This window comes from Gallinula chloropus, assembly GCF_964237585.1.
Source record: "Gallinula chloropus genome assembly, contig: HAP1_SCAFFOLD_230, whole genome shotgun sequence".
Lineage (NCBI taxonomy): Eukaryota > Metazoa > Chordata > Aves > Gruiformes > Rallidae > Gallinula > Gallinula chloropus.
This window is the reverse complement of record NW_028168293.1, coordinates 11,122-37,005: the sequence shown is the minus strand read 5'-3', so window position 1 is coordinate 37,005 and position 25,884 is coordinate 11,122. Positions and strand designations below refer to the sequence as shown.

Here is a 25,884-nt window from a genome sequence, read left to right as displayed (position 1 = left end):
CATCTGTAGGACTGAAACTATTCACTTACAGCTGCCAGGCAGGACTGAGTTCTCAAGACCCCACAGCCAACTCTCCTCCCACCAGTGGCACACTGAAGCCAGCACAAAGCAGAGCTCCCAAAAGGGACCTGGCAAAAATCTTCCTGAATACAGAGTCAATCTGAGGGTGTTTCCTAAGACTTGCTAGAGGTTTTTGTCAGAGGAGCTCCTTAACTTCTTGCTTCCTTTTCCTCCTTTCACAGATCTCCACACTTGACAGCAGCAGATGTCCAACAGCAGCAGCTCCATCAGCCAGTTCCTCCTCCTGCCCTTTGCAGACACACGGGAGCTGCAGCTCCTGCACTTCTGCCTCTTCCTGGGCATCTACCTGGCTGCTCTCCTGGGCAATGGCCTCATCATCATCACCATAGCCTGTGACCACCACCTCCACACCCCCATGTACTTCTTCCTCCTCAACCTCTCTGTTGCTGACCTTGGCTGCATCTCCACCACTGTTCCCAAATCCATGGCCAATTCCTTGTGGGACACCAGGGCCATTTCCTACACAGGATGTGTGGCTCAACTCTTTTCCTTTTTATTTTTGATCGTCACAGAGTTCTGTCTCCTCACTGTCATGGCCTATGACCGCTACGTTGCCATCTGCCACCCCCTGCACTACGGGACCCTCCTGGGCAGCAGAGCTTGTGTCCACATGGCAGCAGCTGCCTGGGCCAGTGGGTTTCTCTATTCTCTACTACACACAGCCAACACATTTTCACTGCCCCTCTGCCATGGCAATGCCCTTGACCAGTTCTTCTGTGAAATCCCCCAGATCCTCAAGCTCTCCTGCTCAGATGCCTACCTAAGGGAAACTGGTGTCCTTGTGGTTGGAGCCTGCTTATTTTTTGGGTGTTTTGTGTTCATTGTGGTATCCTATGTGCAGATCTTCAGGGCTGTGCTGAGGATCCCCTCGCAGCAGGGACGGCACAAAGCCTTTTCCACCTGCCTCCCTCACCTGGCCGTGGTCTCCCTGTTTGTCAGCTCTGGCCTGTTTGCCTATGTGAAGCCTCCCTCCATCTCCTCCCTATTTCTTGACCTGGTATTGTCATTTCTTTACACAGTGATTCCACCAGCAGTGAACCCCCTCATCTACAGCATGAGGAACCAGGAGCTCAAGGATGCCCTGTGGAAATGGATGACAGGATGTTTCTAAGCAGCAACAAACTGCTGATCTCCTTCTGCATATCGCTGGTCATGGAACTCACATTAGGACCAGTCAGTATTTAGTGGGGATTTTTAGGTGCTGTGGGGCTTTTTCCTTCTGTTTTGTCTCTGATGTAATAACACCTTCATCCCATTCCTCATGCAGTATCTCTGGTCTTTTTTGACTCAGACATGGCAGCAGGAGAAACACTCCCCTTCCCCCGTACCTGCCTCACCACCAGTCTGCCTCTTTCATCTCCCTTGTCGTTCAGGTGTTTCCACCTCTCCTGATGGCACAGCCATGCCTAAGGGCATCTTTTCAGCAGACTGGCTGAATGTGTGCACTTCACTTTGATCACAGGATTCCACCTCCACTTGCTTTTGGACATTCAGATGCTGCTCAGCTCTCTGGTTCTTCCTTTGAGTTTCAGAGAGTTGGAAAATGTCCCATCTCTCAGAAGTCCAATGAACTGTTATGTCTGAAGGTCAGTGTGATGATAAGTGACCTTTCTATGTATCTGATTAAAACTGTTCTGGGAGAGAATCTCCTCTGAAAGCTGACCCCCTTCACACGCTGCTTGGCCGTAGCAGCAGCTGGGGAGAGAGATTTCATGGGTATTAAACTGGATCATGTTGAACTGCTGTTTGTTGTCAGAGAAATCTGTCTGTGCCTGTGAGCACAGATGATGCCAGGAAAAGTGTTGGGAGTCCCAGGAGGCCAGCAGGGGAACTGCTGGGCTTGGGGAAGAGCAAGGTTCTCCATGCAGGGTTGGATCTCCAGAGACTGCTTTTCCTGCCTGTCCAGATCTCTTTAGGTGACCTCAGGACCAGCCCCCATTGCAGCATGCTGCTGAACTTTCTTCCACGATCTGAGATATGACAGAAACATTTTTCCTATGAAAAAATCCTCCATTGTGATACTCCTTTGAAATTTTCATCACTCAAATAAAACATCTCCAATTAGTTATGCAATTTCTATTGAATTTAAAGAAAAATACGTGGAAAGACATGCATGTAAGGGCTTTCTGGTTGTTAATGAGCCCCATGGTGTGTTTTCTTCTGAGTCCACAGACCTCAGATACCAAGAGGAGAGTGAAGAAAACTCTCAAGATATCAAAGTCAAGAATAATCCTCAAATTGTCTTGAAGCATTCAGTGACCCCAGTGGGAACCATTATTGACCAAGCCTCCCCAGGGGCTCGTTAGAGCAGACAACTGGAGATCATGAGGAAAAACACAGACAAAGCACAGGCAGCTCTGATGCTGAGGACACCCTGGCTTGGTCTGATGAAGCAGAAATGCCAAGCGCTGACCCCCAGCCCCTGGGCAGGGAGATCCTGACCCTCACCTGTGTCTCAGGGAAGGACGGAGTAAAACACATGGTGACCTCCCCTCGGGTGGGTGCAAGGAGGCAACGATGCTCCATGGCCGTGAGGACAATGTGTCTCCTCTGCGGCCTCTGTGGCAGGGATATCAAGCCATAGGCAAGAGGGCAAAGACCTTGTTTCTCTCAGGTCCTTTCAGCCTGGGCAGCACACTTGGGCATCTGCAGGACAGACCATATCACATTGCCACCTGTTTTCCTGCAGGCTGTACGCATCAATGTCCCTCCCCCACAACCCTGTCACCCTACAATATCCCTGCAGTTCTGCTGTCTCTCCCTCCTCACCAGCTTATCCCAGAAACACAAAGCCACCAACTCATCCACACTTGCTCTTGAGTGACATTTTGCACCACAGCACTGTCCTCAGAATGACATTTCTTTATCTTCATTCCCACCCTGTCCTTCAAAGCTGCAGTTTCACATGGACTTCCTTTCTTGTTTTTATTCCATGTTGCACAGAGTGGGTTTCCCTCAGTCTCCCCTTCCCCAGACTAAAGAAGCTGGGTGTCTCAGCCTTTCCACAGAAGACTCCTAGCCATATCTGGGCAGACTTTTATCTGACAACGTGACAGTTCCTCCCCTTCCTCCAGACCGGGGAGCCCCACACTGGGACTGACTGCTTCAGAGGTGGCCTCTCTGGTGCTGAGTCCAGATGGACCAGATGGGCCCTTCTCTGCGTAGCCACACTCCTGACAGTGCAGCCCAATGTGCCCATGGTCAAATTCCTGTTCAGCATCTCTGACTGCTATGGCTTCCCCTGGAATGACCAAATTCTTCTCCTTGCAGCCAGTTCTCCACCCATCATATCTGAGCTGCCTTGATGTGGGGCTGTTGTGCTGGAAACTTTTCTCATGGTTTCACCTCATGGGGGCGACAACATGAAAATTAATTCCACCCCAGATAATTAAGATCAGAATAAGAAGATCTCTTCTGGATGGGAATCTTCTTGATGTTTTTACTCAAATCTAACCCCAGAGTTTCTCAAGGTTGGTTTGAAGTGACGCTCCATTGTGTCAATGGTTCCTGTGTGCTTGCAGATGGCTCTCCAACTTGGGGTGCCACTAACCAAGTGACAGCAACAGGTGTTAAAGAAGGTGAGAAATAAGAAATAAAACCAAGAGATCCTTTCTAAATGACATTGGAGTGGGCCACTGGAAGAAGCCTCATGTCCTCACAGTGTGTTCCCCCTTGTCTTGGAACAGAACCACTCTTGTAGCTGCCTGAGGGTCAGCATAGGAGGGCTCAACCCATGAGAATGCTTTTGGAGGACAGTGATGATGTTACTAGACTCAGACAATCACAGAGTACCCGGCTGAAAGGGAACTCAGGGACTATTTGGTCCAACCATTTTCGGCAAGGGCTCAGTCTCAAGAAAAGCACCACACAGACCAACTGGCCCCACCCCCCCATCCCACTGACTCTTACAAATGTCTGATGTTGGGGAATCCATCACTTCCCATGGAACATGGTGCAAACCCTTGTTCTCAGGGTAAAAGTTTCTTCCCTGTGTCTTGTGGGAATCTCTCCAGGAGGAACTTGCACCCATTATTCTTCAGCTATTCCATGTGATTCCTTCTAAAAACAGGAGTCTCTCCCTTCTTTGTAGACAGCCTTTCAGTACTGGGACATGTTAATGAGGTCTCCTTAAGCCTTTTTTTCTGAAGGCTGAACAAAACCAGCTCCCTCAGCCTTTCCTCAGATGGCAGGCTGCCCAGGCCTTGGGTCATCTTTGTGGCTCCTCTCTGGACCTTCTCCAGCCTGGCCCTGATTGAGCAGTGACCAAAACTGCACCCAGAATTCCAGGTGTGGGCTGACAAGTGCTGAGTAGAGTGGGACAGTGACTTCTTTATGTCTGCTGGTGATCCCCATGCTGAGGCACCTCAGAGCTGTTTGCTGCAGCAGCACTCTGTTTATTCCTGGTGAGCTGCTTGTTCACAAGAACCCCCAGGTCCCTTTCCACAGAGCTCTTCTCCAGCCAGGTGGATCCCAGTCTGTGCCGTGCTCCTGGATTATGCTTTCCCAGCTCCTAAACCCTACACTCGACCTTGCCAAACTTTCCAGCCTGTACATATCTTCCTAGCAGGTGTCAATCCCTTCCCAACTGTCCACTTGCCCTGCTGAGTATAACCCAAAAACATCATCAGGGTTAACTTTTGGTCAAACTTCAGGAATCTTCTTCCAGCTCCTAAGTGCACGACAATAGGGCAGGATTGTCAGTTACCTCATGACTTTTTTGTATATTGGAGTTGTTCTTGGCACTACTACATGTGGGGAGAAGATTAATGAGCTTTAGCAAGGGCAAGGGTAGGGTCTGGCATCTGGAGAAGAACAATCCCAAGTACCAGTATAGGTTGGGAACTGGCTTGTTGGAGAGCAGCACAGGTGAGAGAGACCTTGGTGTCCTGGTGGACAATGGGATGACCATGAGCCAGCAGTGTGCCCTCCTGGCTAAGAAGGCCAATGGTGCCCTGGGGTGTATTAGAAGGGGTGTGGTTAGTAGGTCTAGAGAGTTCCATCTCCCCCTCTCCTCTGCCACCATGAGACCGCACCTGGAATGTTGTGTCCAGTTCTGGGCCGTTCAGTTCAAGAAGGACAGAGAACTCCTTGAAAGAGTCCAGGGCAGGGCCACCACCATGATTCCTTCAGAGGAAAGACTGAGGGAGCTGGGCCTCTTGAGCTTGGAGAAGAGGAGCCTGAGGGGTGACCTTATTCACCTTTATAAATATGTAAATGGTGAGAGTTGGGAAGATGGAAACAGGCTCTTTTCAGTGATGGCCAGTGATAGGATAAGGGGTAATGGGTGCCAGCTGGAGCAGAGGAAGTTCTATGTGAATGTAAGGATAAATATTTCCCTGTGAAGTTGATAGAGCCCTGGGACAGACTGCCCAGAGAGGGTGTGGAGTCTCCTTCTCTGGAGACATTCAAAACCTGTCTGAATGCATCCCTGTGTGATTTAGTCTGGGTGATCCTGCTCTGGCAGGGGAGGTTGGCCTAGATGATCTTTTGAGGTCCCTGCCAACTCCTAACATTCTGTGATTCTCTGATTCTGTGATTCCTACCCAAGGGAATGATCCTAAAAGCTCCTCATGTCCTTTTCAGGCTCTACCAGTGTCCACCTTAGAAACTGCTAAATGCCCAGGTACAGCTCCAAAACAACAGGTTTGAGTGCTGAACGATGTTCCTGGCCTGAAACCTCCCAAGGAAGCCAACAGCAGCCCAAATAACCATTGAGCTCAGGGCTTTCCTTGGCAAGGGAATGGTCCTAACGATGCCTATGTCATTTCCTGTGCTAACAGTGTCCATATTTCAAACTGATAAAGCTCCAGCAGTAGCTCCCAAGCAAGAGGATTGAGGGCAGAAATATGTTCCTGTCGTGAAACCATCCCAGGTAGCCCAGTAGCAGCCCCAGTACACTTGGGACTCATGTCTGTCCCTACCAAGGGATCGTTCCTAACACTGCCTGACATCATCACCTGGGAAGGAATAACTGCTGGAATCAGTACAGGCTGGGGGATGACCTGTTGGAGAGGAGCTCTGTGGAGAAGGACCTGGGGGTGCTGGTGGGTGACAGGTTGGCCATGAGCCAGCAGTGTGCCCTGGGGGCTGAGAGCCAATGGGATCCTGGGGGACATAAAAAAGAGAGTGGCCAGCAGGTCAAAGGAGGGGATCCTCCCTCTCTACTCTGCCCTGGTCAGGCCCCACCTGGAGTGTTGTGCTCAGTTCTGGGCTCCCCAGGACAAAAAAGCCAGGGATCTCCTGGAGAGAGTCCAGAGAAGGGCTACGAAGATGATTAAGGGCCTGGAGCAACTCCCCTATGAGGAAAGGCTGAGTGAGCTGGAGCTGTTCAGCCTTGAGAAAAGAAGGTTAAGAAGGGATACTATTAATGTTTGTAAGTATCTGAAGTGTTGGGCACAGGGTGAAATGGCCAGCCTCTTTTCAATGGTCTGTGGGGGCAGAACAAGGGGCAATGGTTTCAAGTTGGAGCACAGGGAGTTCCACACCAACATGTGGAAAGACTTTTTCCCAGTGAGGGTGACAGAGCCCTGGGACAGGCTGCCCATGGGGGTTGTGAAGTGTCCCTCTCTGGAGATATTCAAGACCCCTCTGGACACTGACCTGTGCGACCTGTCCTAGGGAAGCTATTTTGACAGGGGGTTGGACCTGAAGATCTCTCGGGGTCCCTTCCAACCCCTAAAATTCTGTGACTCTGTGACTAATAGATAGATTGTGAGGCAAGGGGATTGACTGATACATTGAAAGATGAGGTAAGGGGATTGACTGATATATAGATAGTGAGGTAAGCCGGTAGACGGGGATTCACTGATAGATAGATGTGAGGTAAGGGGACTGATAGAGAGATTGTGACATAAGGGGATTGTGAGGTACAGAGATTGATAGATAGATTGTGAGGTAAGAACATGGACTGATAGATAGATGTGAGTTAATGAGATTGATAGATTATGAGGTAAGGGGATTGTGAGGTAAGGGGATTGTGAGGTAAGGAGATTGTGAGGTATGATGACTGAGAGGGGGATTATGAAGTCACAGCATTGATTGACAGACAGATTGTGAGGTAAGGGGATTGAATGAGATAGATTGTGTGGTAAGGAGAGTAACTAATAGATTTTGAGGAAAGGGGATTATGAGGTAAAGGGGATGTTGATTTAAGGAGTTTGTGAGGTAAAGAGATTGATTCATAGACAGACTGTCAGGTAAAAAGATTGACTGAGAAATAGATTGTGAGGTCAGGAGATTGACTGAGAGATAGTTTGTGAGGTAAGGAATTAGACAGATTGTGAGTTAAGTGGATTGTGAGGTAAGGAGTTTGTGAGTGTCGCAGTTTTGTGTAGCTGGGTGCTGGGAGAGAACTGGGGCTGCAGCAAATGTCTGGTGTAAGGAACAGCTCGAGCTCTCTGCAGGTCCTGAAGAGCAAACATCGGCCAATTCAAGGCCATAGGTGCTGCTGACCAGGGCCGAGCGAATCTGCGATGGTCACAGAGCCTCTGGGAATCACACAGAGGAGAAAAAAACCACAAGCAGCTGCAACGCCCATCCTGAAGAGTGGCCAGAGGGAGGTCCCAGGGAACTGCAGGCCTCTCAGCCTGACCTCGGTGCTGGGGAAGGTGATAGAACAAATCATCGTGAGTCCCATCATGTAGCACATGCAGGACACTCAGGTGATCAGGCCCAGTCAGCATGGGTTTAGGAAAGGCAGATCATGATGGACCAACCCGATCTCCTTCTATGACAAGGTGTCCTGCTGCCTTAGTGGATGAGGGGAAGGCTGTGGATGTGATCTACCTCGACTTCAGTGAAGCCTTCATCACTGTCTCCCAAAGCATCCTGATGAAGAAACTACCCGCTCATGGATTAGATGGGTATATGTTTTGCATGGTTAGAAACTGGCTGGGCAGCCAGGCCCAAAGGGTTGTAGTGAACTGAGTTAAGTCCAGCTGGTGGCAGGTCACAAGGTGTGTTCTCCAGGACTCAGTGCTGGGGCCTGTCCTCTTTAACATCTTTATTCAAGATCTGGACAAGGGGATCGAGTGCACCCTCAGTAAGTTTGCAGAGGACACCAAATTGTGTGGGAGTATTAATTGTCTGGACGACATGTAGGCTCTGAAGAGTGATCTGGACAGGCTGGATCGATGGGCAGAGGCCAATTGTATGAGGTTCTTGGGTTAATGTGGCCAAGTGCCAGGTCCTGCATTTTGATCAGAATAACCCCAGGCAACGCTAGAGGCCTGGGTCAGAGTGGTTGGAGAGCTCCCTGGAGGAAAAGGATCTGGGGGTGTCCGTGGATACCTTGGCTGGACATGAGCCAGCACTGTGCCCAGGTGGCCAAGAAGGCCAACAGCATCCTGGCCTGGATCAGGAATGGTGTGACCAGCAGGAGTAGGGAGTGATTGTTCCATTATCCTCAGCTCTGGTGAGGCTGCACCTCGAGTGCTGTGTCAGGTTTTGGGCCCCTCACTACAAGAAGGACACTGAGATGCTGGAGTGTGTCCAGAGAAGGGCAACAAAGTGGATGAAGGACTTGAAGCACAGGTCCTGTGAGGAGCTGCTGAGGCAACTGGGGCGTTTTAGCCTTGAGAAAAGGAGGCTGAGGGGGAGACCTTACTGCTCTCTACAACTACCTGCGAGGAGGACTGTAGAGAGGTGAGAGCCAGTGTCTTCTCTCAGGGAACATGTGACATTATGAGAGGGAATGGTTTCAAATTGCACCGGGGGAGATTTAGGTTGGATATCAGGAAGAATTTCTTTACTGAAACATTAGTCAAGTATTGGAACAGGCTGCCCAGGAAAGTGGTGGAGTCACCATCCCTGGAGGGATTTAAAAGGTTCCTATAGATGTTGTGCTTGAGGACATGGCCTAGAGGTGGACTAGGCAGGAGTAGGCTTTGGTTGAACTCAATGATCATAAGGGTCTCTTCCAACATAAGTGATTCTATGATTCTATTGCAGAATTCCAGGAAATTCCCCTTCTGTCATGGTGGGAAAGCACTGTCATTTCAGAAACATAGTTGAGAGGTTCTGATGTTGGAAATGTGCTTGTAAAATTTTGATAAATGTCAGGGGGGAACAAAAGGAAGAAAAATTTGTGCCCCTTTCCAGGCAGACAGGATGGAAAGAGAGCACAGCTCATCATTCTGCAGTGTCTGGGTCACACAAGACCAGGAGATACTGCATTAGCAATGGGATGAAGCTGGTCTGTGTTATTAAAGCTGAGACAAACTAGGAGGGGAAAAAAAAACCCCAAACCCAACAGCTAAAAACCCTACTAAATACAGACTGGTCCTAACGTGAGTTACATGGCCAGTGATACGCAGAATGAGCAGTTTGTTGCTGCTTAGAGACATCCAGTCATCCCTTTCCAAACGGCATCATTGAGCTCCTGGTTCCTCATGTTATATATGAGGAATTTCACTTCTGGAGGAACCACTGACTAAAAATTGTCACTACCAGGTGCAAATGATGGAGGGAGCTTCAGGTAGGTGTACACAGCAGTGATGAGGAACAGGGAGACCACGGCCAGGTGAGGGAGGCAGGTGGAAAAGGCTTTGTGCCGTCCCTGCTCTGAGGGGATCCTCAGCACAGCCCTGAAGATCTGCACATGGGACACCACAATGAACACAAAACACCCAAAAGCTAGACATGCTCTGATTACAATTTCACTGAGGTAGGACCATGAGTGAGAGAGCTGGAGGATCTGGGAGATTTCTCAGAAGAACTGGTCACAGGCATTGCCCTTGCAGAGGGTAGTGACAGTGTATTGGCCGTGGGGAGCAGAGCACTGTGATACACAACGCTGTGACAGGATTTTTAAGAAGGGAAATAAAACCCAGCAGCTGCTTTTTGCCACCAGAGGAAGGAGTGAGAAAGTGTAAGGGACGTTGCAGACAACAAGGTTGGTGATGTAGGGGGAGAAGGTCTCCAAGCCTCATTGCAGAGATTCCCCTGCAGCCCGTGGAGAAGCCCATGGTGAATGAGGGTGTTTCCACACAGCCCATGCTGGATGATGTGGAACAGTGATTCTACATGCAGCCTGTAGAGGTCCCCAAGGTTGAGCATGTGAGGACACTGAAAGAGGCTGTGACCTTATAGTAAGCCTGTGCTGGAGCAGGTTACCTGGCAGGGCTGTGGAGGACCCAGGCTGGAGCACTCTGTGATGATCTGAAGCCATGTGGGAAGGACTCACGTTGGAGGGGTTCATGCAGGACTGTCTCCTGTGGGTGGGACACAATGCTGAAGCAAGGGGAGACAGTGAGGAGTCCTCCCCCTGAGCAGGAAGGAGCAGCTGAGATGATGTTTGATGAACAGACCCCAACCCCCATTCCCTGTCATCCAGTGCCTCTTAGAGAGTTACAGTGAAGTGGTCCCTGGGATATGAAGGGTCGTAGGTGGGTGTTTAAAATTTCATCTCTTTAGATTTTTTTCTCATTTCTCTGCTCTCTTTGGATTGAGTAATGAATTAGACTGATTTTATTGTTGGTGTCAAGTCTGTATTGTCAGTGAGAGTAACAGCTGCATGACCTCCCCCTGAGCTTTCTCCCTGCATGATTTCTCCCTGTCCTGATCATTCTGCTCCCAGGCAGAATGATCTCAGAGATGAGATCATAGAACGATCCCCATGGAGCCTGAGACACCAGGAGGGAGTCTACAAGAACTGGTCTTCTCCTGCTGAGCTGGGCCAGGCTCCTGGGATAGGGGGAGCTCATGGCAACCCAGCAGCGCTGCAGAGAGACAGCTCTGGCCAGGAGCAGCTCCTCTGCCAAGCACACAGGGCTGGGGACACTGCCTGGAGGCACCGAGGGGAGACCTGTGAGGCTGAGAGAGCTGAGGGCTGCTGAGAGCTCACTGGAGGAGAAAGGTAAAGAGACCTTGCTTTGAGTTTTGTGCTCCTGGTGACTGGGTGGGAAGTGGGAGCTGAGCTTTTCCTGATAACTTTGCAGCAGGCAGTGCAAACTCATTGGTCATTAGGACCTGTCAGAGCATCTCCTGAGCCCTGCACACACAGAGGTTCCCAGGGCAGTGCCCTGATGCCAGGAGGGGTCTGCAGAGCAGAGCTGAGCACAGAGCAGGTTGGATGAGCTCTGTGAGCACAGAGCAGGAGGTAACATGGGGAAAGAGAAGCAGCTGCAGGGACAGCTCCAGGCAGCAGAGACATTGTCAGAGAGGCAGAAGGAGCAGCTCCCAGCAGCGCCCTGGCAGTGGGGATTTGGTACCTCCCTGAAAGCCCCGCAGTGCTCATATGATGAGGGCATTCCATGAGAAGTAGAAGGGGTTTTCCTCAAAGAAGCATTTCCTAATTTCTCACTTCCTTTCCCTCCTTGGACAGCTCTCCCCACTTGATGGCAGCAGCAGATGTCCAACAGCAGCTCCATCAGCCAGTTCCTCCTCCTGCCCTTTGCAGACACACGGGAGCTGCAGCTCCTGCACTTCTGCCTCTTCCTGGGCATCTACCTGGCTGCTCTCCTGGGCAATGGCCTCATCATCATCACCATAGCCTGTGACCACCACCTCCACACCCCCATGTACTTCTTCCTCCTCAACCTCTCACTGCTTGACATGGGGTGCATGTCAACAATTCTACCAAAATCCATGGCCAATTCCTTGTGGGACACCAGGGCAATCTCGTTCTTTGGATGTGCTGCACAGGTCTTTCTGGTTTTCTTCTTTGCTGGTGCAGAGTTGTCTCTTCTCACTGTCATGGCCTATGACCGCTACGTTGCCATCTGCCACCCCCTGCACTATGGGACCCTCCTGGGCAGCAGAGCTTGTGTCCACATGGCAGCAGCTGCCTGGGCCAGTGGGTTTCTCTATTCTCTGCTACACACAGCCAATACATTTTCAGTCCCACTGTGCCATGGCAATGTTGTTGACCAGTTCTTCTGTGAAATCCCTCAGATCCTCAAGCTTTCCTGCTCAGATGCCTACCTCAGGGAAACTGGACTCATCGTGGTCGGTGTCTGTTTATGTCTTGGTTGTTTTGTGTTCATTGTGGTGTCCTATGTGCAGATCTTCAGGGCTGTGCTGAGGATCCCCTCGCAGCAGGGACGGCACAAAGCCTTTTCCACCTGCCTGCCTCACCTGGCCGTGGTCTCCCTGTTTGTCAGCACTGGCATGGTTGCCTACCTGAAGCCCCCCTCCATCTCCTCCCCATTTCTGGATGTTCTAGTGTCATTTCTTTACTCGGTATTTCCACCAGCAGTGAACCCCCTCATCTACAGCATGAGGAACCAGGAGCTCAAGGATGCCATGTGGAAACTGAGGACTGGTAGTTTCTAGGCAGCAGTGAACTGCTCATCTTCTTCCGCCTATTGCTGACCATGTAACTCATGTTAGGACCAGTCTGTATTCAGAAGTATTTTTGCTAGCTTTGTTTTCCTCATTCTAGTTTTTCTGAGCTGTAACATGTTCCACATTCATCCCATTCCTAATGCAGTATGACAAGCTGTACTCTCCTTGCATTGTGTTTGTCTTCAAAGGGCCAGAATATTTCTTTCTATTTCTCTTGTTTTCTTTTATGTTTTGTTTTATTTTTTTAAAAGTACATCCACCTTTTCATCAGCTGAATGACTCGATTACTGGTCTGAAATGGTGATGATTTCCCAACGCAGAAGAAGAGGAATTTCCAGGAAGTGTACACATGGCAGCAGAAGAAATATTGGCCTGCCCCTGTACCTGACCCTAGTCTGTCTCTTCCATCTCCCTCATTGTTCAGGTGTTTCAACCTCTCCTGATGATACAGCCATGTCTAGGACATCTTTTCAGCAGAGTAGCTGAACGTGTGCACTTCACTTTGCTCAGATGTTTCCACTTCTGCTTGCTCTTTTGTCATTCAGATGCTGCTGCTCAGCTCTCTGGTGTCTGCTTTGATCTTCAGACAGTTGGAAAACACCCTATCTTTAAGCAATCTGTCAGCAGGACAGAGTGTTAAGTGACCTTTCTATGTATCTGATTCAAACTGTTCTGGGAGAGAATCTCCTCTGAAAGCTGACCCCCTGCACACGCTGCTTGGCCGTAGCAGCAGCTGAGGAGAGAGATTTCATGGGTATTACACTGTGTCATGTTGAACTGCTCTTTGTTGTCAGAGAAATCTGTCTGTGCCTGTGAGCACAGATGATGCCAGGAAAAGTGTTGGGAGTCCCAGGAGGCCAGTGAGGGAACTGCTGGTCTTGGGGAAGAGCAAGGTTCTCCATGCAGGGTTGGACCTCAAGAGACTGCTTTTCCTGCCTGTCCAGATCTCCTTAGGAGACCGATATCCATCCCATAATGCTGCTGTCACTACTTCTATCAACTGAGCCATGACAGGAAATAGTCGTGAAGAGAAAATATCCTCCATTGTAATATTCCTTTGAACTGTTCATCATTAAATACCCAACTGAAATCCAATTATTTGTAGAAGTCTGGATTTTTTTAATGAAAAGGACTTGAACAGATATGCTTTTTAAGGCTTTCTGTATTTCCATGAGCCCCATGGTATATTTGCTTCTGAGTCCGCAGACCCCAGATACTAAGAGGAGAGTGAAGAAACCTCTCAAAATGCCAGTCAGACTCAAAGCCCGAAGTACCTTGAAGCGTTCATGGGCCCTACTGGGAGCCATTACGGACAAAGACACCCCATGAACATCTTACACCTCACAAGTGGAGGCCATGAGGACAAACCCAGGCAAAGCACAGGCAGCTCTGATGCTGAGGACACCCTGGCTTGGTCTGATGAAGCAGAAATGCCAAGTGCTGAGCCCCAGCCCCTGGGCAGGGAGATCCTGACCCTCACCTGTGTCTCAGGGCTCTTACATGGGATGTGGGGAGTGTGATGCCAAGGGTAGGACAGGGCTATGACACAGGGATGCCTCCCTAGGTTGAGTTCAAGGAGGCAATGATGTTCCATGGCCACGAGGACAATGTGTCTCCTCTGAGGCCTCTGTGGCAGGGACATCAGCCACAGCCAAGGGGGCAAAGGACTCATTTCTATCAGATGCTTTCAGCCTGGCCAACACCCCTGACCTTCTGCACCACAGCCCATGTGACACTGCCCCACAACTGTGCCTGTTTCTTTGCAGGTTCCCAACCCCTTTCCCCACTTTGTTCTCACCCCACCATGTCCCTGCCTGTACTGCTGTCTCCCCCTCCTCGCCAGCTGTTCCCAGAAAAACAAAGCCACCAGCTCATCCACACTTCCTCCAAGTAACTCCAAGCACCACAGCACTACCCTCAGAATGGCATTTCTCCATGCTCATAACCCATCTGCACCTCTAGTTTTAATTGCCATTCATTTGAAAAGGAAATTTCAAGCTCTCTGGAGCTACCCCTATACTCTCCTCAGACTCCCCTTCCCCAGACTAAAGAAGCCCGGGTCTCTCAGCATCTCCACACAAGACCCCTAACCCTATCTTAGCAGAATTTCTTTCAACCTCGTGACTGTTCCTCCACACTCGTCCTGAGCTGGGGACCTCCCACTGCTGGACTCTCTGCTGGTGTCCACACCAGTGCTGAGTCAAACTGACAGTGAGTGCCTTTGCCTGGGTGGCCGTACTGCTCCCAGTGCTGCCCAATGTGCTCATGGCCAGGTTCCTGTGTAGCAGCCCTGGCTGCTGTGGCATCCCTCAGAACGCCCAAAGCCTCCTCCTTGACACTGCTGCTCCACCAGTCATGTCTGAATTCCCTTGATGTGCGGGTGTTGAGGTTTAACCCTGCTCACTGATGATGTCATCATGCATGGGAGATTCTTTTGGGCAGCTGGCACCAGCTGCCCTGGCAGTCCTCCCTCACAACAACCAGTGCTCCCTCAGCTTACTTTCTAGTGGAGCAGCATGTGGATCAGGAAGGGCCTTGATGCTGGGCAAGCACTGGGCACCAATGAATAAATTATCATGTGTCACCAGTGCTGGATTGGTCACAAAACAGGACGATGTGTTGGTTCTACCCCTGTTGTGGTTATCCCCTGATTCAGAACATCACAAGATCAGAAGGGGCAGATCAGCTCTGGTTGGAAAAGTTCTTGAGGTGTCTCTTTGTAAAACCACGGAGGGTTTTGCCAGGGTCTGCTGGAAGTGAAGCTCCGATGTGTCAGTGGTTAATGTGTGGGTGTAGAAGCCTCAGCTGACTTGTGGTGCCTCAGCAAGAGGCATTAAAGGACATGATAGAAAATAAATAAAAAGAGGAGAGAGTGCTGTAAATGCTTGTGGTGGTTCAGCCCCAAACAGTGTCTCAGCACCACACACCACTGGCTCACTCCCAGAGGAGAAAGAGACAGAGCCTCTGTCAGTTTGGAAAAGGAGAGTTCACTGAAAAAAGCACCATGAAACTAGAACAATAAACAGCCCATGACACTCATACCCAGTGAGAACACAGAGTACCTTACCCACCTGAGGATTACAGAGTGCTGCAGGACAGGAGGACCAACCCAACACCCCAGCTGCACTCAGACTGCCCTGGAGGCACCCAGGAGTGGTGCCCAAACCAGCTCCTTTATGGAGAAGTGCTGTCAGGTGGTGTGGAAAACAGCCAGGGCTAACTCAGCCTCCCCAAGCAGGCAGCACAGGTGAGATAACTGCGGCCTGACCAGAACCAGGACATTATCCACCCCTTTTTGCTCACTATATACATCATGGCCAGATGGGTTTGCCTCTGCACTCCCAGTTGCTTTGTTTTCATTGCTACAACCACCCCCACAGGGCACCCCCACAGGAGTTGGCCAGACACCTCAGCCACTGTCGGTGCTTCTTCCTTTCCCCAATCTATTACTGCCAGTCAGTTGGCATATGATGCTGGTGCACTCCACACAGACTTACACCACATGGGTGAGGGACATTGGACTTCATCAGGATTGGTGGGTAGCTGCAGATCATCAGGATCATAGGAATTCATCTCTCACATGGCTGATCCCCTCAAACACTGCACACTCTGCTCTGTGGTCATGCACTTGCCTGGCCAACACATGACATCTTCTCTGAACGGGTACCTTTCCCCCACACTGGACAGAAGTGGCCTCCAGAGGCTGAGGGCTTGAGACTTCTTTCCAATCACCTTGTCAATGGCTCCTTCTCTGGACAGGGATCCCAGCTGCTTGGCCTCCCTGCCTTCTAATTCCAGGCTGTGTGCCCCATTGTCCCAGCATCGCAGTAGCCAGGGGATGATGTGCTCCCCTGGAAGGCAGCTGGAATCTTTTCCCATTTCTTCCAGCTCACTCATGTACAAGGATCAGGTTATAATGCTCACTCCTGGAGGAGAAACAGACAGACCCTCTTTGGGTTTGGAGGAAGACAATTTACTGACAAAATCACTGTGAAAAAATGATAACAGCACATCACAAACTACACTCACATCCAGTGATAACAGAGAGTACTTTACTGACCAAAGGATCACAAAGTACTGCATAATGCAAGGACCAACCAAATGCCCCAGCCACACTCAGACTGCCCTTTAGGAACCCAGGAGTGCCCCTCCCCAACCAGCCCCTTTTATGGGGTAGAGATGTCAGGTGGTGTGTAAAACAGCCTGGACTAACTCAGCTCAACTGTGCTAACTCAGATCACCTCTGCTAATTTAGCTCACCTCTGCTGGCTGCTTGGCCAGAAACAGGACAGCTGTGCATTTAATCTCCCCTGTCTGTCACATATTTCTACCTGTCCAAAGTCAATTGACCATTGTTCCAACAGTGGATCTGCACACAGGCACTTGTGGTTGCTCTCTAGATTTCCCTTCCTCTTTTCCTTGGACCATTCAGACACCTCCCAACCATCCAGCTGCTGCTCTGAGTTTCAGGGAGTTAAACCCTTGCCTTTCTGGCAGTTGTCTGACTCATTCTGTCTGTAGCCAGCTCTTGAGTTGTGGTGATTTCACAGTCTCCTTCCTCACTAGAACATCTCTCACAGGGTTAAGCTTTGTGGCAGGTGAACCTCACTGGTGGCAGATTGCACTTGGCATAGAGTGAGGAGTGTTTGATTTAATGGTGAATCTTGTCAGGTTTCTTGTGTTGTTGGGAAAATAACTCCCTGTGTGCTGCCTGTGTGCAGCCAGTTCTCTAAGGAAAGCAGGGGAGCTGGTACAGAGGGGCTGTAATGCCCCACTGTGGAGTGCAGAGAGAGACCTGATGTAAGGACAAGGGATGCAAGTCCCAGTTGGCTGGTGAGAGTCATGGTGGGCTTGTGGAGATGTGCAGCAAGGTTGTCCCCACTGCCTCAAGGGACCCTTTTTCAGACCAGTCCAGACCTCCTTAGGAGGCACTCTGGATCCATCTCAGTCAGAGGTTGTCACCTCTCCTCTACAGTGAAAATAATAACCTACACCCTTAAAAAGAAATCAATTTTACTCTGAGCTCCCTTTGAAACAGCTTCAATGGTCTGTACATCTCTTGAAGACTTGAAGATAATTACATCAAGAGACATAGCTCGTTAGGGCTTGCTTGTTAGTTTAATGAGCCCTGGGGTGCATTTGTTGCTGAGTCCTTGAAGCTCAGGTACTGAGAGGAGATTACACAAAAAACTCCATGTCAAAAGCAGAAGCCAAAGTACCTGAAGTATTAATGAGTCCCGCTGAGAGCCATTGCTGGCTGAGCCTCCCCAGGGACTCGTTAGCACAGGTAATTGGAGGCCGTGTTGGCTGGTAGGCCAAGGCAATGTACAAGCAGCTGAAATGCTGAGCAAGCCCTGGGTTGGTTGGATGAAGCAGAAAGGCCAAGCCCTGACCCCCAGCCCCAGGGAAGACAGGTCCTGTCCCTCAGGCATTGCTCAGGCTCTTCCTGGAGCAGTGTGGGGTATGTAATGCTGAGAGAAGAACAACAGGATGAGTGTTTCTCCTCATTGTTGGTCGAAAGCCCAGCTAGAAATTCATCTGGCCTCCATTTAAATAAAGGAAAGAGCAGGGAGACCCTCCATCCCCTATCAGATTCAGGAGGAAACATTGTGGAAAGATGAGGACAAGGCTGAGGTGCTTAATAAAATCTTTGCCATTGACTTTAGTAATAGGAGCAGTTGTACAGAGAGAATCCAATTCCCTGAGCTGGGAGACAGGGACAGGGAGCAGAATGAGGCCACCTCAATCCAGGAGGAGATGGTCCTGCTGCACCACAGAGATGTGCAGAGATCTGTGGAGCTGAACGGGATGCAGCCATGGGTGCTGAAAGAGCTGGCAAGGGGGGTTCACCAAGCCACTTTCCATCAGTCCTGGCTGACTGGATCAGTCAACGTAACCCCCTATATAAGAAGGCAGAGAAGGATGATCAGGGCAATTACATGTCTGATAGTTTGACTTCAGTCCCAGAGTAGCTGATGGAGCAGATCATCCTGAGCAGCATTATCCAGTTCATGAAGAACCCCCAAGTGATCAGGCCCAGTCAGCTTGGGTTCATAAGGGCAGGTCCTGTTTGACCCACTGAATCTCCCTCTATGACAGGGTGACCTGCTTCTTGGACAAGGGAAGGGCTCTGGATGTTGTCTACCTTGACTTTAGCAAGGCCTTGGACACAGTTTCCCACCACCTTCTCCTAGAGAAGCTCACTGCTTATGGCTTGGAAACTGTGGTGGTTCAGCCCGAACAATTGCTGAACACCACATGCTGCTCGCTCACTCCTGGAGGAGAAACAGACAGAGCCTCTGTGGGCTGGGATAAGGACAGTTTACTGACAAAAGCACCATAAAAGGGGAACAATAACAGCCCCAATTGGACTCACACCCAGTGATAGCACAGAGAGTACCTTACAAACCCAACAATAACAGAGTGCTGCACCATGCCATGACCACCCCTCCCCAACCAGCCCCTTGGATGGGGAAGTGATGTCAGGTGGTATGGAAAACAGCCCAGGAGAACTCAGCTCAGCTGTGCAGGCTGCTTGGGGAGGTGAGCCTGGCTTGACCAGTAGAAGACATTATCCACCCCTGTTTCCACACCATCTACATCATGCCCAGGTCTTACATTTTCAGAGTACTGGGGAGGTTCATAACATCATTTATTATTTAGACCATCTGCCATGGACCACCATCCAGGAAATAGTATAGAGAAATATGTAATATTTGGCCTGTTTTCTCCTTTGGCAATGTCTAAAGCCAGCTGGATGGCTTTCACCTCTACAAACTGGCTGGATTTGCCTTCTCCATAGGCAGCTTCTGCAACTTGGCGTGTGGGACTCCATACAGCAGCCTTCCACCTCTGATGTTTACCAGCAATGCCACAGGACCCATCGGTGAACAGGGCATATTTTTTCTCATTTTCTGGCAGTTCACTGTACAGTGAGGCCTCTTCAGCATGTGGCATCTGTTCCTCTGGTGATATTCCACAGTCTTTGCCTTCTGGCCAGTCTGTGATCACTCCCAGGGTTTCTGGGTGATTGGGGTTTCTTATTCAAGCCTGTTGAGGGATAAGTGTGACCCACTTGCTCCACGTAGCATGAGTGGCATGTTGTGTAGGAAGGGTCCTTCCTGTTGAACATCCAGCCCAGCACGGGCAGTTGGGGTGCCAGGAGGAGCTGGGCTTCAGTCCCAATCACTTCTTAAGTGGCTCGAACCCCTTCATGTGCTGCCAGTATTTCCATTTCCTCTGTAACCCCGACTCCAAAACCCCAGAGACTGACCTTGAGCCTCCCCTGGTGCTTTCTGCCAGAGTCTCCAGGTAGGGCCATTCTCCCAGGCTGACCTGTAGAACACATTTTTTACATCTGGCCCTGTCTGGACGGGCCCAAGGGCTACTGCATGGACTGTCTCCTGTTTGATCTCTTCAAAGGCTTCTCACTGCTCAGGGACCCATTAGAAATCATTCTCTTACCAGGTTACATGGTAGAGAGGGCTGACAATGAGACTGTGGTTTGGGATATGCATTCGCCAGAAACCCACAGTGCCTAGGAAAGCTTGTGTCTCCTTTCTGTGGGTGGGTGGAGACATGGCTGCTATTGTATCGATAACATCCACTGGGATCTGATGACACCCATCCTGCTATTTTATTCCTAAAAAGTGGATTCCTTAAGCAGGTCCCTTGCCATTGGTTTGTCTGGTGGCAAAACCAACTTTAGCAGAATTCAGATCATTTTCTTCCCTTTCTCAAAAAATTCCTCTGCTGTGCTGTCCCATGCCATGACATCATCAATATACTGTAGGTGCTCTGGGGCTTCACCCTTCTCTAATGCAGACTGGATCAGTCCGTGGCAGGTGATGGGGCTGTGTTTCCAGCCCTGGGGCAGTCGATCCCAGGTGTCCTGGATTCTCTTCCAACTGAAAGCAAAGTCTGGCCTGTGTTCTGCTGCCAAAGGAGTCGAGAAAACCACATTTGCAATGTCAGTTGTAGCGTAGCACTTGGCTGCTTTTGACTCCAGTTCATACTGGAGTTCCAGCAGGTCTGGTACTGCAGCACTCAGAGGCAGCGTGACCTCATTCAGGGCACGATAGTCCAGCCTCAGCCTCCACTCTGCACTGGGCTTCTGCACTGGCCAGATTGCACTGTTGAAGGGTGAGCGGGTTCTACCAGTCACTCCCTGACTCTCCAGTTGGTGATCAGTTTCTGAATAGAAATCAGGGAGTCTCTGTTGGGTGTGGTATTGTTGCCTGTGCACCATCATGGTAGCAATTGGTACCTGCTGTTCTTCAACCTTTAGCAGCCCCACAACAGCAGGGTCTTCTGACAGCCCAGGCAGAAGAGACACTTGTTCAATGTCTTCTGTCTCTGAGGCAGCTATTCCAAAAGCCCACTGGTACCCTTCTGGGTCTTTGAAGTGCCCTCTCTGCAGGAAGTCTATGCCCAGTATCCATGGAGCTGCAGATCATCAGGATCACACTAAATCATCTCTCACATGGCTCATCCCCTCAGATAATGGATATCTCTCTCCATGGCCATCCACTGGTCTGGACAATACACAACATCTTCAATGAACTGGTACCGTGCCCTTACACTTGATCAAAGTCACCTCCAGAGGCTGAGAGCTTGAGCCTTCCTTCCAATTGCCTTGTTACTGCCTCCTTCTCTGGACAGGGATCCCAGCTGCTTGGCCTCCCTGCCTTCTCCCTGCTGCGTGCCCCATTGTCCCAGCATGGCAGTAGCCAGGTGATGATGTGCTCCCCTGGAAGGCGGCTGAAGTCTTTTCTCATGTCTCTCAGCTCAAGGACAAGGATCGGGTTATAACCTCTGGTATTGCCTCTTCAGGGCCTTGCAATGGTCCCAGTTCATCAGCATCTCTCCCGATTAGCAATGATTTCTCCATGTATTTCTTCTTCTGGATAGAGGTGACTGACAGGCGTGCTGGGTGGCTGTCTGGATCAGCTCTGGGCTTGGCCTCTGAGGTTTGAGCACCCATGGTGCTTGTTGGGGAGACTGGAGGAGCTGCACTCTCTGAGGCACGGGTAGCTCCAGTGCCTGTTGGAAGGGTTCTTTCTGGCTCAGCTGTGGTGTTGGTTTCTGAGGCCTGGGCAGCCACAGTGCCTCTGGATCTGTTTTTCTTGTCTAGGTATTTTTCAAAGCCCTCCCACTCCCCATGCCACCCCTGACCCTTCAGCCCAGGGAAGACCTCTTGGCAATATTCTTGGAACAATTGTTGGTAACACATAGGTCCAGACAGACATTCAGGACAGAGAGCAAGACACATATGCTGGTCTGAACATCCCAGGGATAGTCAACGTTCTCAACAGATGCTGTAAAAAGCCTAAAGGGAAAAGGGGAGGAGAAAGCACCCCTCACCTCATCCTCTACCGTTATCACAAACCTTCGGGCCTGATCATGGGCTCCAAAAAGGGCTGTGGTGGTTCAGCTCCAACCAGTGGCTGAGCAGCACATGCTGCTTACTCCCTCCCACAGGGGGAACAGACAGAGCCTCCATGGGCTGGCCTAAGGACAGTTTACTGACCAAATCACCATGAAAGGCGAATAACCCAGAGTGAATTTCACTTATACCCAGTTATGACCCAGTAACTGCACAACATGATGACCAACCCGATGACTCGACTGCACTAGCACTTCCCTGGAGGCACCAGGAGTGCCCCTCCCCAACAAGCCCCTTTTCTGGGGGAGTGATGTCAAGTGGTGTGTAAAACAGCCTGGGCTAACTCAGCTCACCTGTGCTGCCTGCCTGGGGAGGTTAATTCTGCCCTGGCAAGATCCAGGACAGATGGGATGGGATTGGGATGGGATTGGGATGATGTAGTCAAGGCACCCATCAATCAGGTGGCGTGTCAGTTTGCCAGGGTTGTTTGCCTGTTCAGCTGTAAAGTCACAGGCTGTAGGAGGTGATAATTGCTCCATGACCTGCTCAAATCCTTCCACAAAGTCTGCCAGCCAGGGACTGGCTGCTGAGGGAGGAGGAAATGTTGGAGAGACACTAACAATGATCATTAAACTGTTGCCCAGAGGAGCAGCCAAGTAGATGCCCAGGAAGAGCCAGAAGTGCAGGAGCTGTAGCTCCCATGGGTTCTGTAAAGGCCAGGAGGAGGAACTGGCTGATGGAACTGCTGTTGGACATGTGGTGCCTCTGGGTATAGATGGTCCTAACTGTGACCATCTGGTGTCTTTTCATTTGGCCAAAGGAATTCCCCACCAGGCTCAAAAATGCTGCTCCCAGGCAGCATTGCTCTATTGGACCTTGAACCCACTCATGTCTCTTGGACCACCTCTGGCCCTTCAGGTGACAACAGGGGTTGGTGTCTGAGCAACTCTCTCCTGGCCTCCACCCTCAGTAATTCCCATGGGCACTGGCACCAGCAGTTCCCAGGCAGCCATGCTCCTTGACCTTTGCAGGGGGACAGAGACCCCTGCCTGTCCCTGCCTGGGGGTCCTGTCTCATGCAGAGACAAGGAAAGGTGATTGTCCTGCCCAGCTCTGGTTTGATCAGGAGAAAGGTCTCCGCTGGCACAAGGATTTCTCCCCAGCCAAGGGAGGGAAAGTCAGTGAGAACTTCAGTTTCTTTCCAAGTAGGTTCCCTGGAGCTCCAGGGAGGAGTCCAGAGGGGATGGAGAGTATGATGTCTTCACCTGCTCCTCTGCTGTGAGCTGGGCTGGGCTCCTGGGATGGACAGTGGGAGCTCAGAAATATTGCAGTGCTGCAGAGAGACAGCTCTGGCCAGGAGCAGCTCCTCTGCCAAGCACACAGGGCTGGGGACACTGCCTGGAGGCATCGAGGGGAGACCTGTGAGGCTGAGAGAGCTGATGGATGCTGAGAGCTCACTGGAGGAGAAATCTCCACAGCACTCTGCCTGGTATGTCTGTGGGTGCAGGGCAATGCAGGTTCTGTTCCTGGAGGGATCTCCTAAAGCTGGGACATGGGGCAGTGTGTGGGCTCTGTCAGGAGGACAGGTTCTCTGTAGGACCAGAAGGTGCTGCCTGGAAGGGCTGCCCTTCTGCCCCATCAGAGGGACAGGGCAGGACAGCTGTCTTCTCCTGGGCATGGTTGAGGAGTGCCCAGGGCTGTCCTTGTGAGCAGGGTCCTTGTGACCCAGGGTCTGTGTGCTGGGGCAGGGACTCTGTTGCTGCCAGGGTCAGAACTCAGCCTGGCTTGTGGGCGTTCCACAGTGATAGAGACAGCAGCTGTGGGTTGAAGGAGTGACCCAGGGAAGGGCAGCACAGGTTCCCTCTTCTGTAAGAAAATGCTGCCTGGGTCAGCTTTACTTCCAGCTCCAGCTGATTCTTGAGACATTCCCAGGGGACTTTGAAAAAAATAAATCAAGGAAGCATTTTCCTGCAAGGCAGTGTCTGCTTTGACTGTTCCTCTCCTGTGGGCTGTGCTGTGGTACATGAGAACTTATTTCTCCCCAAAGAATATGCAATGAAAACTCAATTCTTATTAAGACTTTGTAGCTTCTCCTGAGCCCTGCACACACAGAGGTTCCCAGGGCAGAGCCCTGACGCCAGGAGGGGTCTGCAGAGCAGAGCTGAGCACAGGGCAGGTGGGATGAGGTCTGTGAGGACAGAGCAGGAGGTGACATGGGCAAAGAGAAGCGTCTGCAGCAACAGCTCCAGGCAGCAGAGACGTTGTCAGGGAGGGAGAAGGAGCTGTTCCCAGCAATGCCCTGGCAGTGGGGATTTGGTACCTCCCTGGCAGCCCCACAGTGCTGATATTTTCCCACAGCAACCCCCTGGTTTCTGCCACCCAGCACAGACTCTGCACCTAGAGTTCCAGGGTTTCAGTCTGAGTCTTGTTGTTGGCAACCCAACCCCCTAGTGAGTAGAAACCCATGAGTGCCTGTCTGTCTGTCTGTCCCTGTCCTTCCAGTTTTGGCTGGAGCATTTTTCACTGTTTCCTCTCCTGTAGTTGCTGTCTCTGTCCCACCCTTACCTGGGGCTCTGGGCATGTCCTTTGGTGGGGCTGGCTCTGAGCTGACCCTCACTTCAGGACCCCCATCTGTAGGACTGAAACTATTCACTTACAGCTGCCAGGCAGGACTGAGTTCTCAAGACCCCACAGCCAACCCTCCTCCCAGCAGTGGCACACTGAAGCCAGCACAAAGCAGAGCTCCCAAAAGGGACCTGGCAAAAATCTTCCTGAATACAGAGTCAATCTGAGGGTGTTTCCTAAGACTTGCTAGAGGTTTTTGTCAGAGGAGCTCCTTAACTTCTTGCTTCCTTTTCCTCCTTTCACAGATCTCCACACTTGACAGCAGCAGATGTCCAACAGCAGCAGCTCCATCAGCCAGTTCCTCCTCCTGCCCTTTGCAGACACACGGGAGCTGCAGCTCCTGCACTTCTGCCTCTTCCTGGGCATCTACCTGGCTGCTCTCCTGGGCAATGGCCTCATCATCATCACCATAGCCTGTGACCACCACCTCCACACCCCCATGTACTTCTTCCTCCTCAACCTCTCTGTTGCTGACCTTGGCTGCATCTCCACCACTGTTCCCAAAGCCATGGCCAATTCCTTCTGGGACACCAGGGCCATTTCCTACACAGGATGTGTGGCTCAACTCTTTTCCTTTTTATTTTTGATCGTCACAGAGTTCTGTCTTCTCACTGTCATGGCCTATGACCGCTACGTTGCCATCTGCCACCCCCTGCACTACAGGACCCTCCTGGGCAGCAGAGCTTGTGTCCACATGGCAGCAGCTGCCTGGGCCAGTGGGTTTCTCTATTCTCTACTACACACAGCCAACACATTTTCACTGCCCCTCTGCCATGGCAATGCCCTTGACCAGTTCTTCTGTGAAATCCCCCAGATCCTCAAGCTCTCCTGCTCAGATGCCTACCTAAGGGAAACTGGTGTCCTTGTGGTTGGAGCCTGCTTATTTTTTGTGTGTTTTGTGTTCATTGTGGTGTCCTATGTGCAGATCTTCAGGGCTGTGCTGAGGATCCCCTCGCAGCAGGGACGGCACAAAGCCTTTTCCACCTGCCTCCCTCACCTGGCCGTGGTCTCCCTGTTTGTCAGCTCTGGCCTGTTTGCCTATGTGAAGCCTCCCTCCATCTCCTCCCTATTTCTTGACCTGGTATTGTCATTTCTTTACACAGTGATTCCACCAGCAGTGAACCCCCTCATCTACAGCATGAGGAACCAGGAGCTCAAGGATGCCCTGTGGAAATGGATGACAGGATGTTTCTAAGCAGCAACAAACTGCTGATCTCCTTCTGCATATCGCTGGTCATGGAACTCACATTAGGACCAGTCAGTATTTAGTGGGGATTTTTAGGTGCTGTGGGGCTTTTTCCTTCTGTTTTGTCTCTGATGTAATAACACCTTCATCCCATTCCTCATGCAGTATCTCTGGTCTTTTTTGACTCAGACATGGCAGCAGAAGAAACACTCCCCTTCCCCCGTACCTGCCTCACCACCAGTCTGCCTCTTTCATCTCCCTTGTCGTTCAGGTGTTTCCACCTCTCCTGATGGCACAGCCATGCCTAAGGACATCTTTTCAGC

General features: G+C 50.8%; 3 protein-coding genes across 3 annotated transcripts; all 3 read left to right on the top strand.

The window, feature by feature from the left end:
- Positions 1-265: 265 nt before the first annotated feature.
- On the top strand, positions 266-1,192 carry LOC311204626 (olfactory receptor 14A16-like; the record flags this gene model as incomplete). The annotated part of the gene is made up of 1 exon (XM_084281027.1): positions 266-1,192. One exon carries the CDS (start codon positions 266-268, stop codon positions 1,190-1,192), a length of 927 nt encoding a protein of 308 aa, XP_084137153.1.
- Positions 1,193-11,430: 10,238 nt separating this feature from the next.
- Positions 11,431-12,354, top strand: LOC311204625 (olfactory receptor 14A16-like; the record flags this gene model as incomplete). Its single annotated transcript, XM_084281026.1, has 1 exon — positions 11,431-12,354. The coding sequence occupies one exon, from the start codon at positions 11,431-11,433 to the stop codon at positions 12,352-12,354; it is 924 nt and encodes a 307-aa protein (XP_084137152.1).
- Positions 12,355-24,643: 12,289 nt separating this feature from the next.
- Positions 24,644-25,570, top strand: LOC311204633 (olfactory receptor 14A16-like; the record flags this gene model as incomplete). The annotated part of the gene is made up of 1 exon (XM_084281033.1): positions 24,644-25,570. The coding sequence occupies one exon, from the start codon at positions 24,644-24,646 to the stop codon at positions 25,568-25,570; it is 927 nt and encodes a 308-aa protein (XP_084137159.1).
- Positions 25,571-25,884: the final 314 nt, after the last annotated feature.